At 47.4% G+C, this 18,047-nt stretch overlaps 2 protein-coding genes and 5 non-coding genes across 12 annotated transcripts; 3 read left to right on the top strand and 4 right to left on the bottom strand.

Annotated features, from left to right (window-relative positions):
- Positions 1-1,624: 1,624 nt before the first annotated feature.
- Positions 1,625-1,696, bottom strand: Trnap-cgg (transfer RNA proline (anticodon CGG)). The gene has a single exon. It is a non-coding gene; the product is annotated as a tRNA-Pro (tRNA).
- A 1,972-nt stretch (positions 1,697-3,668) lies between these two features.
- On the bottom strand, positions 3,669-3,741 carry Trnar-ccu (transfer RNA arginine (anticodon CCU)). The gene has a single exon. It is a non-coding gene; the product is annotated as a tRNA-Arg (tRNA).
- A 355-nt stretch (positions 3,742-4,096) lies between these two features.
- On the top strand, positions 4,097-5,188 carry LOC125953766 (zinc finger HIT domain-containing protein 3). Its single transcript, XM_049683539.1, has 3 exons — positions 4,097-4,280; positions 4,349-4,509; positions 4,574-5,188. Exons 1-3 carry the CDS (start codon positions 4,210-4,212, stop codon positions 4,798-4,800), a joined length of 459 nt encoding a protein of 152 aa, XP_049539496.1. The 5' UTR covers positions 4,097-4,209; the 3' UTR covers positions 4,801-5,188.
- Positions 5,125-5,206, top strand: Trnas-cga (transfer RNA serine (anticodon CGA)). The gene has a single exon. It is a non-coding gene; the product is annotated as a tRNA-Ser (tRNA).
- Positions 5,207-5,406: 200 nt separating this feature from the next.
- Trnas-cga (transfer RNA serine (anticodon CGA)) lies at positions 5,407-5,488 on the bottom strand. Its single transcript has one exon. It is a non-coding gene; the product is annotated as a tRNA-Ser (tRNA).
- Positions 5,489-5,946: 458 nt separating this feature from the next.
- LOC125953746 (beta-glucuronidase) lies at positions 5,947-17,021 on the top strand. 6 transcript variants are annotated; one of them, XM_049683505.1, is made up of 11 exons: positions 11,716-11,760; positions 12,167-12,316; positions 14,167-14,275; positions 14,338-14,638; positions 14,711-14,877; positions 14,962-15,478; positions 15,550-15,722; positions 15,793-16,021; positions 16,237-16,413; positions 16,473-16,611; positions 16,678-17,021. In XM_049683505.1, the coding sequence occupies exons 1-11, from the start codon at positions 11,724-11,726 to the stop codon at positions 16,866-16,868; spliced, it is 2,190 nt and encodes a 729-aa protein (XP_049539462.1). In that variant the 5' UTR covers positions 11,716-11,723; the 3' UTR covers positions 16,869-17,021. The 6 variants fall into 6 exon arrangements, with proteins under 6 accessions (XP_049539465.1, XP_049539466.1, XP_049539464.1 ...); XM_049683508.1 differs by lacking the exons at positions 11,716-11,760; positions 12,167-12,316 and adding an exon at positions 5,947-6,134; XM_049683509.1 differs by lacking the exons at positions 11,716-11,760; positions 12,167-12,316 and adding an exon at positions 6,859-7,337.
- Positions 16,069-16,150, bottom strand: Trnas-cga (transfer RNA serine (anticodon CGA)). The gene has a single exon. It is a non-coding gene; the product is annotated as a tRNA-Ser (tRNA).
- Positions 17,022-18,047: the final 1,026 nt, after the last annotated feature.

The following is an 18,047-nucleotide window of genomic DNA, read 5'->3' as shown; positions in this document are numbered from 1 at the left end:
CAGTAAGTCGTAAACCCCCCCGTTCCTTCCCTCTTCTGTCTGCTCAGCGGTTGCTTGGATGACCACAGCACCAGCCCCTGTAGCAGCAGCAGCAGCAGCAGCTAGGGTATTTCTTGTACATTATGGAGTGAGGAGTGCGGCCCATTTACTTTGCAAAAACCTGACCGGAAACGCTGCTCGCCGGGCCCCAAAATAAAGAACAACCGAACCGAGGCACCGAGATTCGCATACTACCAGGGGAACACACCAGTGGAAGGGGATGGTGGATAACGGATGCACCGCACTCCGTTGGCGGAGATGCACCCGATTTCGGGGATGGGTCCTGCGTGCGTGCGTCAGATCCCAAACCCTCCCTTGGGGCGCCTTGGGACCCTGTGTTGTTTGTGTCCCCTGAGGTTAGCGTCGTTTGATCCCCGTGTAAGGATACCCCCGGGACCTGACCGGTGATCCTCCTTCTGGTAGCCTAGCGATAATATGCACGATAAATCTCTTTTCTGCTGGGGCTCTCTAGCAACATTTTGGCATTTGTTTTCTCTCTAGCCCCTGAGGCCCCTGGGTCCCCTTCCCCTCCCTTCGGTCCATTGGTGAATTGTTGGCCGATGGAAGCGAGCCAAAAATCCCGGGCCTCATTTGGGGCCCTCTCTCGGGCTCGGAGGCTTCTCTGGGGTGACTCTGCGGTTCCCGGGAACACACACAGGAAGCAGTAGATTTTGTGCAAGTTACGCATTCACAAATCAAATCGTAGCCTTACACACACACATGCACCGAGAAAAAGGTTGGCCGGTACAGCCAGGGGCGGCCATCTTTCGGTTATTCCCGATTCGTAATCTACGAATGATCTCCTTTCGGATGGGAGGCGAGAGACCCGCCACCAACGGTTCAAAGGTTCGCATTCGCATACAGGGGACGCCGCCTGGAATGCGCTCCAAATGGCTTAAGGTGGCTGTAATCATTACAATGGCGTAAGTTACAATTACAAATCCGGTGAACCGGACGCGACGACGACGACGACGACGACGCGCTGTTTGCCAGCAGCCAGACTGCTAACTGCAGCAATAGAATAACTTTGTTGTTGGCCCCAAAGGGCCAACTGCAGCACCTGCACCTTGTCGGCGCAGATAGGCAGCAGAATTGAGGGAATTTGCTTTGAGATTTCCGGTTTTATGCAGCAGCTTATCTTTATTCAACGGAGGTTGAAGCCATTTGAAGTGGAACCATCGGCAACAAACTGAATTTTAAAAAAAGTGAGCTAAGACATTGTAGACGTTGGCCATTATTTCATGGTGTCACACTAGTTCCAAGATAAGGTCGTGAGTTTTGGTGGATTGCTGATGCTCGCTAATGATCGCTAATGGGAGCTGGAATTTGACGAATTTCTAATCACGACCTTGCGCGTCACACGCGGCACAGTATGCAAAGGAGAGCATGAGGAGCATGGCCTCTTGCCGTTGTTTGAAGCCAATTGTGTCACCCGTGAGCCCAGTTGGAGTAGTGGTCAAACCGGATGCAAAGCCACAAAAGTAAAAGCTCTTTCGCTCCATTGAAATGCGAAAGTGGAGCTCGAAAGAGAGGGTAAAAAATTAAACTCGAAAAAAAACCGACAAAAAGAGGTTCCACCATCATCGGGCTCGTCCGGGAATTGAACCCGGGACCTCTCGCACCCGAAGCGAGAATCATACCCCTAGACCAACGAGCCGCGCATGAGTTGCGAGTATCGGTACACAACTAGACCTACACATCACCAACATATTGAGTTCTCCGAATCTACGGTCCCCAAAGTATCAGACAATTTCTTAATTCCTACTATAAATGTTAATGTTTCCACTTAAAAAGTAGAACCGTTCTGGCAGAGTGATTTCACATTTTTCAATTCCAACCCCCATTCCGTGCCCTCAATTTGCTAGCCTTCTGCGCTTAGTGGCCTAATTGAACCGTAGCACCAGTTAGCAACAACCAGAATGTTGCCGATTCGTTAACCAACTAAAGCCCCACCCCCTCCCCAGCGTACACTCTATCGGTAGAACAGGAACATCAACCAGGTGCCGTTGATTTGAGGTTTTTGAGGACTTCTTTTGATGTCCTCCGTTGACGACGGCTCGCTGGACGAGAAAAAGTGGTCCATCGATTGACCGGGAACGGGGATATTGTGCCTAGTGGAGAACTAGTGAACCGGAAGCTGCATCAACACCCCATTCTCGATAAGCAAACGAGGGATGCACCGTGACCCCCGGATATCAGGACGAGACAGGTCGCCTCAGGACGACGACGATACACCAACGATTGATGGATTAGCACCGGCGATTGAAGCGTTTTTTTTTTCGCATGCTCCAACCGGACCGGCGGTTTGATCGATGGCCATTTGCATTACGAAAAATGCACCTCGGAGAGGTAACCTTTTTTTTTATCAGTCCCTCATACAATGTTGTCCTCTGGCTCTGGTTTAGATTGAAGTAAATCCTCTTGAGCACCGGGCGGGGTGCCCGTTGGTTGCGAAAGTGATTCAATTTGATGCGAAAATGAGAAGAGCAATTAGGGTTTCCACTCGATTAACCTCCCGCGTAGGTGTGTGGTAGTGGTGGTCTCCGTATCTCTCGAAACCGGTCCAAAACAGTAATTGGCACTTTGTGCGAAACGGCCTAAAACCAAGCAGCTACCAAACAATGGCTGACAGTGTGTGTGTGTGTCGAGAGGAGCGTTGTCGTTTCTGTCATAAATGTTAAGTACCACTCGGATCGCGCGTGCCGGCCGGCCTGCGGTGGTCGATGTACGCCAAAGAGCCCCTCGATGGAGGTATGACACCGGACCTCCGGATTCCGCATCTAGCGAGGTGTTACCTTCCTCTCTCCCTCTCTCACCAAATAACTCAATTTGTCAACAGTTTGCACCATGACGCAAAACGGATCGACACGCGTGCCGCGAGCGCTGCATAACCACGATCGTGTGTGTTGCGTGTCACATTGCGTGCCATACGATCACGATCGATCTCGCCCCCTATACCCATTCCCCGTTATGCACTTGCTTTTGATGGTGGTGACGAGGTGACAACGACGACGGCGACGGCGACATCATTGCGCAATCCTCGGTCGTGCCGATACACGAACGCAGATCCGGAATCCATTCGGTACCATTCGAAATGTCATCGACCAGACGACCTGAGGCGGATATGCTGCTGACCATCGTCGATGCTGTTTTCGGCGAAAAACCGGTTCCCCGTGCCCGCGCATCCGTGAACACAGCACAACCAACACAGGCAACGGGGCCGGGATTTCATTCATAAGTTTTCGCACGATCATTCCTGGCTTCCTGGGGTCTTCGCTCGCACCATTCGAAGAGAATTAAAATGCATCCTCAGCAGCGGAGGACAGAAGAGATGACTTTAAATGGTGTCGCGACGCTCCAGGCCCAAACAACTTTCAACCGTGGTCATCCTCCATAAGCGGATTCGCGGGTGCATGTGGGAGGATCATCGGGCGAAGAGATCATGGATCATCGACACCTATTTCAGCCTGATTTCACTTACCCCTTGGCGGCGGCAGGTGCAAATGACGGAATACCCTGGAATGGGAGCAAAGAAACAACATTTCGTGAGGTAAAAAGCCATATGACCTCACATAGGAGGAGAAGGGTTAAAATGGCAAAAAGGAGAAAAAAAGAGTTTCAGAGACGGTTACCCCAGATGGGACTCGAACCCACAATCCCCGGCTTAGGAGGCCGGTGCCTTGTCCATTAGGCCACTGGGGCGCTGGGAACCTCCAGGCTAAATAGATAATTTGAATATTGCACCACTTTCGTGAGCAACTTTTCGGTTACAGTATTCTGCGTTGGCCTTCGGAGAAGTGTTAATTAAACGGACTTTGTAAACGGTATTTTGTTCACTTCTTTGTCACGCAAATCAATCAATTTTAGAGTAAACGAACTAAAAACAGCGAGAAATTCGACCAAAGTGCTCGCTGAGTGCTATACTACTCGAATTTCGAGGTGCTATAAAATCAGCGCGTGCCATAAAACGTTTGTGAAATCGTGCTAAAGCTGAGTTGAAATTTGAAGCGCACTTGAGATTGCGGCGCGTGTTTTGGTTAAAAAACGTCGTAAAAAGCGCGGAAAGAATTTTATCTGTTCCTCTGCCTAAAAGAATCCTTTTATAAATCCGAGCAGCAATCAAGCATAGAGAGCACAGAAATCTGCGGCCGAATACCTGGTATCCACAAAATGCAGACAAAATGTGAAATTTGTAACGAGAACGAGCGGAAATATAAATGCAAAACCTGCCACCTTCCCTAGTAAGTAACCACGAGGATTGTTAGTGAGGTATTCGTTTAATAGCTGATACATTTATTACCTTTTTAAGCTGTTCCGTGGGATGTTACCGGGTGCATCAGGAGAAACCGTGCGAACCACCACAACAGGAACCGAAAACCGGTGTTGAGATTCGTGAAGATCGTCAACCCGCGAAACCGCTGCTGTTTACCACGGTGGACACTGTCCCGCAAGAGAAGCTGGAACTGTTAGGTAGGGCAGGAAGCCCGAAGTCTACGCACAGCTTTCCTTTAACACTGTTTTCCACTCTCTTCAGGCCAAAGTGAACACCTGAAGAATCTGCTCGCTAACCGGCATTTACGGCAACTACTACAGGAAGTAGATTGTGGATGGAGCGGAATGAATTCGATACGGGTGGCAATGATGGAACCGCTGTTCGTAGAATTTGCCGATGAGTGCCTTCGCTTGGTGGAACCACCGGAACAAGAGGACGACGGGGATTTGGACCAACTTGTGTTCACAAACCGACTAAATCGAAAGTAACCGAGCGGAACTCCATCATACATTAATAAGCATAAGTAAAGATTTTCTAAAAAATGATAATACTGCTTTCCGTACCGCTCATTCTAACTAAAGTCGCAGGAAAGGAATATTTGGTAAACGATTCACGCAAGGAGCATTGTGCTTAAGAAACTTTATCGGCGGTAGATTTGGATGTCCTGTCTTATGGGATCCTTCCAATGATTCGACGGTTAATGGCAGTGATATCGAGATATTGAGCCTGCAAAAGAAGTGGGGCACAATGATAAGAACACACGAGTAATCAGAGCACAGTTAAATAACTCACAGGGCAGTCGGCTCCCAAAAGCAGTCGTGGCCGAGTGGTTAAGGCGTCTGACTCGAAATCAGATTCCCTCTGGGAGCGTAGGTTCGAATCCTACCGGCTGCGCATTCTCTTTTGCTTCTATTATCATCAAAAAAGACCTGTCTGCTTGTCTTTAGACAATCAATTAATTGCCCGCAAATATAGCTTTCGACCGCCTTCATTCTTTAATGTTCAATCAAACAGCATCCAACGTTGATGGGTATCTCTCGTTGCAAAAAATAAAAAAATGTAGAGGATATCGAGCGAGAGAGTAAAAGAGAATGCGCAGCCGGTAGGATTCGAACCTACGCTCCCAGAGGGAATCTGATTTCGAGTCAGACGCCTTAACCACTCGGCCACGACTGCTTGTTAATTGATAGCCGCTCAGTTACCATCCGGTTTTGGAGAGTTTTCCCCTAGCAACCACAGGATTATGAGGACCAAGGAACGTTAATTAGATAAAGAGAGAGGAGGGTAAAAACATATTAAAGATGTTATATCTGAAAATCAGTGTTTAATCAATGATCAGTGAATATTAGCGATAATATTTTGATTTTTAAGAAAAAGTAGTGATTATTTATGTAATTGAACTTTCAGTTGCAATCCAACATCTTACTGGATTTGCATAAGGGCCAGAGAGCATTGAGGGTGAATTCTAATCTTGATATCTTAACTCTTAATCACGATTATTATTATTTATTGCTCTTGGTTTGCTGAACGGAAACTTTCAAACTTCTAATTCGAACTTCATTGTCCGCTGTCACTTGTTTAGACGGAATCCATTTAGATGCCATTTCCGATTTAGACGACATTGGAATGTAAACACTAATATTTTGTCGCGAGAGAGAAAATTGCGTTCAAATCGTGGAAGAAAAGTGTAAATCAGCTGATGCGGTATTGTAAATGTTGGCCACAACTTCGTCCAAAATTCCTGCCAGACTTTCCACCACATTCACCCGATGGCGATCCATTGAACGCGAGTGCATCAGCGCATTGCTGACGGTGTGCGAAGGTAAGTCTCGAATCAACATAAAATAGTGCTGGGTTGAATTGTGTTTCGACGTCATTTGAATTTGTGTGCAACTTTGTACCATTATTTTACCTCAGTGAGACGTGTTTCTTCATAATTAGTGGCTTTAGTAATCAGATTTCAATGCCTGCAATGCCTGTAAAGCGTTTTGGGTGGGTAAAAATGTGAAAATTGGAGTTTTAAATTTGAATGTTGCACGTGCGGACACGCACGTGGTGCAACCCCTCCGGATCAAAATGCGCGCCAAATGTCCTTTACCACTACAGGACAATCTTCTAGAATTAAAAAGAAATGATACCGAATACAAGAAGAATACAGGTAATGAGAATCCTTTAGCGAACCCTGCTGCAAAGGTGCTTCGCACTCTTGTCTTATCTCTCTCCCCCACGCGTGCCACTTTGTTTATCAATATCTACGCCGCCGCTGTCCTGGAATTCACCAACACAGACAAGGCACCTTCCCAGCCCTTCGGCTAGTGCTGGAGGTTGGTAATTGGACAAAATTATCGTCACCACCATCAGACCAAACGCACATATCACCATCAGCAGGGTAAACAGAGCCCAAAGCCGAAACGATACCAAAAGGAGCAACAACGACGACGACAGTAATCGTACGCATTTCAAGCTGTATGCGTTTGTACCGATATCCAAGCCTTAGGGGGTGGAAGCAGCACGAGGAAGAGTGGGCGGAGGGGAGGAGGGTCGTCATGATGCGAGGGTACAAGTAGCGTCTGCTGCGGTACCAGACGTGCCAGAACCACGCTAAACGGCTCGCCGGTACGATCGATCGTCGCGGTCGTGGTCCCGTCGGTGAGGATCACTCCCGCTCTCTCTCGCTCCGTGTGTGTAGTGCAGTACTTGCAGCTGATCGGTTCTGGTGTCGCGAGTTCTAGTTAGTAAGCCCTCGGGCACGATTAGTGGGGTTCATTCGCCTCCCGGGAGAGGGGACAGTCCAATAGTTGTTGGGTCCTCCCTTGTTAATGCTGCTGCCTTCCAAGCACCGAAACGATCTTGTGGTTTGTGTGCTGTTAAATTGAGTTAGATTATTGTTTTCCGTGCGTTCGTGCGTGAAATCGACAATTGACATACACACACGCACGCACAATGTGGACAGCAGCAGCAGCATCAGGAGCAGGAGCAGTAGTACGCATAGTACGGCGCCGTAATGGACGTCCACCAGCGATGGGTAAATAGAACTTCAAACAAGTTTCGCTCTTTTAAAGCAGTCGGTTGGATCATTAAATCTCAGAACAAGCCCCGACAAAAGGTCACTCAAGGCGGATATCGTCGTTTTCGCTTTATAGCAGGAGTCACCTTTTTGTACTTGATCACGATCGTTTGTAAAACAAACAAAAAATAATAATAATACGATGCAGATTAAACCGCCGAGATCGTGTGAATCCGGTAAACATGATGAATTAGTGTTTAGCGAGATAGATTCATATGCCTCGTCCCTTTTTCGTTTGATCTGGCGCACGAGGTCCACAGAGCGAGGAATCAACGCTAATCAACGCTAGGTCGGTCGCGGCAAGGTGATCGTAATTATCTCACGAATTGAGCCGTATATACGATCACCGGGATCACATCATCCCGATTCGGTGTAGGCTCTATTCCCCACGAAAAGATCATTGATTCGCTCGATCAATCAGCACCGCGGAGTGACGAGTTCTAGACAGCATGGCCGCGAGACATGATCACCTTGATCTTGTTCTCGACAGCCCCATTATATGCTATCCATATTATAGCTATCCATTCGATCCATCACCATCATCATCATCACCATTACCTCATTCGATCCGTGGAGTAGTGCGATCCTGCGATCAGGTTAATAACTTGAAGGTGTGAACGAGAGCCATTACCCAATGACCGATATCATCTTGAGCACACGATAATGTGACACATTTGCTGCTGCTTCAGGAGCTCCACTTCGACATGGCACTTTGCGTAACCGTAACGGTGACAACCTGGATGGATGCGGCTGTTGTGTGGCCGCACTCCCCCTTCGAGAGACCTTCGACAGCTCTTGGCTCTCTAGAGCGTGACGAGACCATAAAACCGTGTTGTGTGGCTTCTATTCAGAACGGGTGGCCTTATCAGAATGTCTCCAGCAGTGCCAGAGCATTGTGCAACTCGCTATGTTATCGAGGATTACGTTCGGTTAACTGGGTTAACAGAACCGAGGTGACCGAGTTGCCTGGGGAGGTGGGTCGGTGGTGCTGCGCTTATGCTGTTCCACCAGCATTAACTGATTGCAGCATGGAGATCCGATCACACGGCAGAGAACGTAGCAGTAGTAGAAGTAGCGACGCAATGCCGCGCGCGCGCCGCCGCCACACAATCGATAAATCGCGTGAGCCGCGCGCTTCTTATCGGGTCGGCCTCGAGGATGGTGAGGATGATAAGGCTTTGTCGCCCCGTGGACGGACGATGCACTATCTTTCTTTGGTTTGGGCGCACTTGCGATAAGTTAAGTACCATGGCCTGCTCGGTGTTGGTCGTTCTCTACGTCGTCGTCGAGGTGACACATTTCATCCCAGAATTGGAAATCAAACAACGCGTTGTTCAGTCATCTGACGGGTACCTTGCGGGTCGGCAACGTCAAAAAACCCTTCCACCGTTCCAGTCGATTCCCCCTTTCATCGGGTTCAGTTGTTTGATCAGCTTGTTGTGTTTTTTTTTTCGATTGTGATTTGTTCTGTGCTGATCGTGCCTTGGCACGGTGTGTGTGTGTTTATCCTTTGTGATAAGGTGCCGTAGGTTGCGGAAGTTATCGCAACATAAATATGCTCCCAACAGCACCTGCTTCCGGTAACGATCAAGGCTGTTGCTTTTGACGCAAACGTCAGCAAAGTAAACAGCGACAAGAGGAGGAGTCTGTGCGTGTGTGTGTGTGTAGCGATGGTTGCCCCGTCAGCCAGTGATGGCGAACGTAAGCGTTTGGTGGCGGCCATCGAGCAGGAGCAGCGGCAAAAGCGGCGCCGGAAGCTAGAACGGTTACGGCAGATACAGCACGATCATCGTATGCGCCTGCTGGTCACTGCAGCGATAGGTAGGAATTCCAACGCAGCCGAGAACTGATCAGCCGCGATCAGTAGTGGTCGCAAGAAAAGTATCGAGTTGATTGCGTGCGTGATCAGCGAGCGGAACCTGTGACCGGAGGGGGGGGGGGGGGGGTCTGTTATCTTTGCTCCCGGATAATTGATTAGGGACATCGTAGACGTAAGGTACGGTGGTGGTACCTGATTCCGTGGTCCAATGAGTGGCGTTTTGGGCCATCATACCATGCTCCGATTGAGGCGGCTGAGAAAGATTAAATGGCTATCGGAGCACGTGGTAAGGAGCACCATCATGCCATGCCGGGTTTTTTTGGAACGTTTTCCATGGCGATCCCCTCGCGGGTCACGTATATGATTGTGCAGTGTGTGTTGATGAGGAAAATGGGGTTCGTTCTATATTGTTGTGCTAACTTTTATTCATAGTTCATAGCAAACGACCAGAGAACGAGGTACGGCTCGAGTTGTGCAAACAGAAACTGTTCTTCTATGATTGTAAATCACCTGCACAAACACAAATTTTTAGTTTCATGGATTTATTATATTTATTTACTTGGGGCTAGCAAAACTGTTCGATAAAAAATTGGTATAGTTTTTGTAACAAGCTAGAATAACAGTTTCTATGCATTTTTCTACCTGAATGTTATCAAAAGCAACACATCAAATGTTTTAAAATATAAATCGGATGAATTTAAGCGACTTGATTGAAAATTTATTAGATTAAAGCTTGGAACAGTTAATACTTGGCCGCACAAAATAGGTCATATCTCAGCCAAAATATGATGTATAAAGATGAATGACAAAATCCTTTTCTGTAGATACTCTTTTCTTGCACAAATTTCGAATGAACGTTACCCCAATGGTGAAAACAATTGATTTGTCGCAACAATTTCAGATCCCATGCCAAATCATCATCTTACGGACAAATTTATCTCCGTAATTAAACCAAACCCTTTCCAAATCGTTCCCTCTATGATTGCAAAGTCAAATTTGTTGCCTGGAATTTTTTGAATAGCATTTTTACGTGTGTTGCACCGTCCATCGAAATACATGGTTTGAATTTGGTCAACACTTGTGTAGGAACAAGCTCCCTTGCACGTATTTGGGTAATAAAGCTGTGCTCCAGCGTACTATTTGGTTATTTTATAGCTTTTATGACCTTTAAATTTCTTTTAAAAATATTTCCCGAACTGTTATGTCGACTTTTCTCCAGCCAAATCCAATTTTTACAGTGAGTGTGCAGACTTTTTTTTCTCCTTTTGCGTTCCATCGGCGATAACTTTTGAAGGCATAGACCAATTTTGACAAAAAATTTACCACTAAATAAACAGATTACAATAAAACAGATACAATTAAAACGCTGTCAACAGAAACAGGCAAAGTGACCACTAGGCGCGCAGCAATGATTAAACAAAAGCGGCCAAATATTACCTGTTCCAAGCTTTATATAAAATGGAATTAAAAGCGATTTAATATTTATTAGATAAAACTAATAAAAATAATGAGTAGAAACGGCAGTAAAGAAACAAGAGTAAAAATGAGATAAAAACGAGAGACAAGACACGAAAATCACAGGGTGACAGGTCAGTACTGTAAAGAAGGTGTTCTAATTTTTCCCAGTTGATCCAATTTTTCCATATTCAAGGCTGCAAGTGGGTGGAAGTGAGCATTATAATGGAGGAAAATCATCTCCCTTATCGATAAGTCCTGTCTTTTGCGATGATAAGCCAGTCAGACCTCACAATACACCGCTTTAATTTAGTTTAGTTCTTCACTAAAAAAATCAAGCTCAAAAAGCCGTCTAACAGTGCTGAGGTTGTGCGCTGTAAGGCTGGTGCGAGGTCTGCGGTTATGGCTCTCACTTTCAACACGATTACGATCCGTCACGTTTTTTTTATACCCTGGCCCGTAACCGTGTCTCTTTCCGGAACAAGGAAAAGAATCTCCTGAAGATTTTGAACATTTTTACGCCTACTACGATGAAAAACTTTGCATTGCAATACGTCTCGTTTATATTTCATTCATTCTCATTTATCAAGCAAACAACGAACTGAGAACCAATTATGATGCACATCTAGAATTGAGCATTTTGACCGCGGACGCTTCATTAATCTCTAAATACTCTGGCGCTGGTTCGGCATGACCTACGTGAAATGTTATCACAAAATGGGCACGATTTGAAAGCATTCTATCACCGAGAGAGGCAAGGAGGGAAGAGAGAAGGGACTATCTGCACCTTTCCAGGTCATGCCCTCTTCCACCCCCCGGAGAAGCTGGCCAATGTAATATGCCGTCGTATCGCACCGAGACTAGACCGATGGTTCACCCCTCGCTCTAGAACCGCGGAACACTCCTCCCGGTTTCATAAACCACATGTGGCTTACGGACGCAAACACACACACACGTACGTACCCACGGTATCGACAAGCGTTCTAATGGCATGGGGGGGCAGCCGGTGGGGCATACGGATGAATGGGCGGCATTTGCATGTCGATGGTCGTTGGAGTTGGTTGTGCGTTATGCGGCGGTGTCCTCGCCGGTTGAGGAAAAGCGAAAGTGAGAATCGAATTAAAAAAAAAACCTAATGCTTGGCCACGTGTGCGAATGACGGTCCTTGTGATGAGCCCGTGAAACCGTGAAAGTGTTAATCGGCAGCTTTTAAGGCACACAACGAACGATTGGAAGAAAGTGTTACCCCTATCAGTTGCAATCCTGACAGCAAAAGAGAGGATCTGTCGTATCCGGAGTGTGGTATTGGAGAATGGCGTTGCAGCTGCGACTACGTCAGAGCATCACCTCCATCATCAATCCCCAAGTTTCTGTCAATATATCAGAACATTGACATACCCGGGAAATAGGACACATGGAACAGTCATAGTCAGGTCCCCAGGTGGTGATGAATCCTTTCCGTACTTGAAAGTCATCCTTCTCGGCCGCATTCACAATTTAAAAATGGTGGTAGGGGTGGATAGTGCCGTAATAGGATTAACGCCGAGCAGCCGAGCCCCAAGTGAAGCGGAAGCCGGACAAGCAAGGAAACCCACAAGCGGAGAGTCACAGTCGGAAAAGGCCAGAAGATGCAGAAAAAGTCGCAACATTTTCGTGTACACAGGTAACCCTGTCCATTACTGTGCAAAAGGCGCCTGGTGTGCATTTTTAGAGCAACACTCCAGGCTGCAATTTGTCTTTTGACGTGATGGCAGCAGCAGTCGCAGTGAGCAGGCGTCAGACTTCCGCGTGCCCTTTTTTTCCTAGTACCACCAGACCGATTGGTGATAAGTTGCAACAGAACACCAGCCTGGCCTCTGGTACCAGAGTGTAATGGAAATACGTCGCAATGGAACTAACTAGATAAGAACTCCAGACCTGGGTCTGGTTTTTAGTCGCTACTCGCTATGCGCATGATGGCTGTACTTCTTGTCTTTTGCGTATCTAAAATGCAAAACCGGAACTGTTGTTGTGTTGTTTACGTGGTTCGCAGCGATCGACATTTGCTGAACGCAACAAATCACCAGCTCCACCAGAATTCAGGACCAACCATGATACCCATGGTGATGATTTTCACCAGCCACCTTATATTTCACCTAACACTCCGTTATCAACGCGTCGCTCTACGTCACGGCTAGGTTGCAATGTACGTGGCTCGCACGTCCCGAACACTATCGGGGTTGTATTGAATACCGGATACCAAGAATTCCCCCTGGTGATGAAGCAATGTTTACGGAAAAATCGGAATTTATCGCGCCTCACAGCGGTACATGTGGATCGATCGTTCACATCTGGTTTGTGAGCCCCTCGCAGTGCCGTTACAACAATGGGCTGATCTTCGTAATCCGCAGGCACGCACGCGCACGCATTAGTATGTTCGATCTTATCTACTAACAGGGTATTCAACTGTGCGATCGCGAGATGATGCTCCATCACGCCGGTTGCTCTGGAGATTGCCAGCAAGTCAATCCCATGTTTGCTGTGCTGTTCAGTGATTCCTTCCCATTGTTATCCTATGATGCAATGCTGGGAATACCACACAGTAGGCGGGGTGTGGAGCGTTCGGTCCAAGCAAACACGGTATCGCACGCGGTGACGCCTTTCGATAAGGGCGCAAGCAAGAACAGAGGCTAGAACAACACTATCGAGCGAGAACGCTAACCTTCTAAAGCAGCTGATGCATGCGATGCTTAACCTATCCCACGAAACCGACCACTCCTCACGCCATGACACAAGCTGTCACAGAGGCCGTCGTCGGGGTTTATTTGACCAGAAACATATGACACACTAGCCAAGGAGTTCGGTTACTGAAAGCAAACAAAATAGAGGAAGGCCTGGTGTGACCATGGATCGTGATTCTTTTGGCCAAAACTGGCACACCTTTAGGGCTCACGTCATCGACATTGACGGGTGTGTTCCTTCCCTTTCCATCCCTTTCCCCCGGGGCTAGGCTAGGGGTTGCATGCCGGTGCGCGCTTTTCCGGTGAGAATGAATGTGCCACCATTCCAGCGTCATTGCGTGACAATTTTAAATATTATTCCATAAATAAACTACAAGATGGCAGAGAGACAGGCAGAGAGAGAGATAGAGAACGATACGTCATCTGACCTAGAGCCGGTTGAGGTCGAGCACTCAGGAGAGTGTAATTTGTAAAACACTTATCGAGTTCCAGAGAACAGAGTAATTACGTTAAACATCTGGCGCTGGAATTGCCGGCGTGTGTCAAGTGTAGTTTATCGGAAAATCGTTTCAAATTGGTTCAACGAGAGAGGAGTTTGAGGCGAGTTCTCTAGAAACCAGATACCAAGAACACCCAAACCTCTCGAAGATTTGATTGGTGGCCGCGGTATGCTACTTGAAATGGAGCGAAGATCACGTCGGCTATTGAAATCTGAAGCACTGCACCTCTGGACCCATTCCTCCCCATATTGATCACATTTTCTTTTCTTATTTCCTTTCCATGTTTGCACTAGTGGTCACGTTCCTGGTTATGGGCGTGATCGGTTACATGGTAAACGCAGTATTTGGAGTCATGTACACCTCAGGCAACGAATCCTCGACGGAGGGTCTCCTCTATCCGATGTAAGTATACTCGGTGGGCCACAGCATGGACATGCTCATTACTGAACTGATGCGCCTTTCAGTGAGTCGGAAACGCGGGAACTGAAAAATCTGGATGGAGTGTGGAACTTCGTGCGATCGGATAGTAACAATCCATCGCAGGGTATTCGGGAGAAGTGGTACAACGATGATCTGGCCAGGTTTCGGAAGACCATCCAGATGCCGGTACCGAGCAGCTATAACGATGTGACCGAGGATGCTGCGCTGCGCGATCACGTCGGAACGGTGTGGTACGATCGCAAATTTTTTGTTCCCCGTGCCTGGGGAGAGAGTGGCGATCGAGTGCTGATACGCTTCGGATCCGTACACTACGATACGATAGTGGTAGGTAGAGGATAAGATGGAACAGTGGATAGAGAATGATCTTAAATATTCTTCATCTTCGTCTATTTGCAGTGGATCAACGGTGTGCAGGTCGCGAAACACGAGTTCGGACATCTACCGTTCGAGGCAGAGGTGACCAAAGTGCTCAAGTACGGTCAGGAGAACCGTATCACGGTGCTGTGTGATAATGTGCTGTTGCTGGTGACGATACCTCAGGGAAAAGTTGACAATCAGGCAATGTATGTGGCAGACATGATCATCGTACGAGAGATTCCAGGACCAGCTAATGGAATACGATACTATTTGCCTCTTCTCCTCTACAGTGACAACGGAGTGGAGTTGGTGCAATCCTATACATTCGATTTCTTTAACTATGCCGGCATTCACCGATCGGTGATGCTGTATACGGTGCCAAAGGTGTACATACGGGATGTTGCGATCCGTACCGGGTACGATGAGAACGAGGGTAGCGGTAGTGTAGACTATCAGATCACGACGAGTTCGAACGAGACGGACAATCTGCAGGTCACAGTCAAACTGTACGATCGCAATGGAACACTAGTCAGCAAGGATTTGGCACAAGGGCAACTCCAGGGAACGGCCAGCATTCCCGAGGTGCAGCTTTGGTGGCCCTACCTAATGCACCCGGAACCGGCCTATCTGTACACGATGGAGATTACGCTGGCGACGATAGCACCGGTTGGTGATGCGAATCCGACGGTGCTGGATATCTACAGGATGAAGGTTGGCATCCGGACGCTCGAGTGGAACGCCACGTCGTTCCTGATCAACGGTAAACCGATCTATTTCCGTGGTTTCGGTCGTCACGAGGATTCCGATGTGAGAATGGAACCCTAGCAGGCGGATGGTATCGTAGCAACGATTGACTCACGTTCGATTCTTGCTTTTAGATACGTGGCAAAGGATTAGATGTGGCGTTGCTTACCAAAGATTTCAATCTACTGAAGTGGGTCGGTGCAAATGCGTACCGAACCTCGCACTATCCGTACTCCGAGGAAAGCATGCAGTTTGCCGACGAGCACGGTATCATGATCATCGACGAGTGTCCCAGCGTCGATACGGAGTAAGTGATGGAATGTTGCCATCGCGTCATCACTGGTTTGACTAACCAGTGGTCGTTTTTTTTTTTGCAGTAATTATTCCCAAATTCTTCTGCAAAAGCATAAGTCAAGCATCGAGCAGCTTATTCACCGTGATCGCAATCATCCCAGTGTGGTGATGTGGTCGATTGCTAATGAACCGCGTACGGGGCGGCTCGATGCGGGTGCTTACTTTGCAGCGGTGGCAGAATACACCAAAAAGCTAGATCCAACACGACCGATCACGGCCGCTATCGCGGTAAACGTGAATGATGATCGAGCGGTAAGTATCATCGTCGTACGAGGTGGTAAAGAAAGAAAAAGAAAGTGCGCAGCCGGTAGGATTCGAACCTACGCTCCCAGAGGGAATCTGATTTCGAGTCAGACGCCTTAACCACTCGGCCACGACTGCTTTTGGGTGCCGGCTGCCCTGTGAGCTATTTGAGGGTGCTTTGATTACTCGTGTGTTCTTATCACTGTGCCTCACTTCTTTTGCAGGCTCAATACCTCGATATCATTAGCTTTAACCGGTACAATGCGTGGTATGCGAACGCTGGTCGGCTTAACATGATCACCAACCGCGTGATAGAGGAAGCGCAGGCCTGGAACAAGATGCACAACAAGCCAGTTCTGATGTCCGAGTACGGTGCCGATACGATGGAAGGACTCCATATGGTAAGGATTTCAGTATCTTCCTTCCGTGATACTGGTTCTCATACGTGCTTCATTTGCAGCTTCCTGCGTACATCTGGTCGGAGGACTATCAGACGCGCGTGTTCAGCCAGCACTTTAAGGCGTTCGATGCGCTGCGAGAGCAGCACTTTTTCATCGGCGAGTTCGTGTGGAACTTTGCTGACTTCAAGACTGCCCAGAGTAAAGACAAACTCCACACCGGCGGCAATGGCCATGGAGAAGCTGACGATTTTCCTTATCTTACAGCGTACACCCGTGTCGGTGGCAATAAGAAGGGCATTTTCACGCGCAACCGACAACCGAAGGCGGCCGCCTATCTCCTTCGCCAGCGGTACTACATGCTGGGTGACCTGGGCAAGAGCCACTTGCCGGACGATCTGTTCCTCTACGCAGCTCCTGAAGCGCTACAGCAAAGGAAGGACCGGGAGGAGCTGTGAAACCCTGCCCCGGGTTCACCGGTTGCAAGCATTTTGTTTTTCTCTTTACGTGAATCGTGAATTACCCAAGTATTCCTCTGCAACTTTCATTAGCTTTAAGGGTAGGAAATAAAGTTTTCTCCATATTTTTTGGAAATCTTTACTTAAGCTAAATGGCGAAGATTTTGTTATCATTTTTTACGGCATAGCAGTAGATTTACATTTTTCCTACTTTGTACCGCGGTTCAGCGTGTCCGAAAGAAATCTACACCAAAATGGTATCTAAATTGGGACACTTGAGGGAAAAGCGGAAACAAAGGATTAATAACTCACGATTAAAATAATTTCTTAATACTCCTTGACCACAAACTGAATCCAACAGAATTATTTTCCATGAACATAAAATTTCGTGCATATTAACTGTCATAAACAACCGATATTTAAACAGCAAAAAATAGTATTTTTCCTCTACAAAAATGTGATACCATTGCAGACTAGGCGTAGGACTAGGCGAAAAATACGAACAAAAAATAGGGAGTGTACATGTCAATTCACTGCCACCCTTCAGCAAAGATAGATAACAGTTTATACGTTCGTAATTATGGAAAAGTTATGGAAAAGATATCAAAAAATCGATGGAGAAATCAAGGAACAACATACATTCGCTTTGCATTAACACGATAATGATCATGTTATTTGTGATATTGGTTCATACCAAACAATCCAAAACGAAGTGGTAGAGTGAGCATCTAAATGTCCATCTACACACATTGGCCACTCCATCGTCATCGATAATCGTGCGATTACCAAAGGCATGCCAGTGGCAAGAAACTGTGTCACACGGCTGGGAAAGAGATTAAATAGTTGAATTTTATTGAGAAGGAGAGAGAGAGAGAGAGGGAGAAAAAGAAACACGAACAACATCGTGGACAGAAACAGTGGACCGCAACCTTGAGCTAAACTCTCGAAGCTGAGGCTAAACTCTCGAACATGATTAAACCCTTTCCCTCTGGCCAATTGGACCGCACGGTACGACACACCGCGGTGTGGCCTGCGTGTGTCTGTCTGCCCGAGGTGATCGACCTTTGAACAATTTGGTTTCTGGTGGCCTTCCCCTGGCACCATCACCGTCGTGCTTACCCCCAGTGCTAACGGTTTAAATCGAATATATCGACACCATTTTACACAATGACATAGTTC

This window comes from Anopheles darlingi, chromosome 3 (genome assembly GCF_943734745.1).
Source record: "Anopheles darlingi chromosome 3, idAnoDarlMG_H_01, whole genome shotgun sequence".
NCBI lineage: Eukaryota > Metazoa > Arthropoda > Insecta > Diptera > Culicidae > Anopheles > Anopheles darlingi.
The sequence above is the reverse complement of the archived record's forward strand: the minus strand, read 5'-3'. Positions and strand labels throughout refer to the sequence as shown.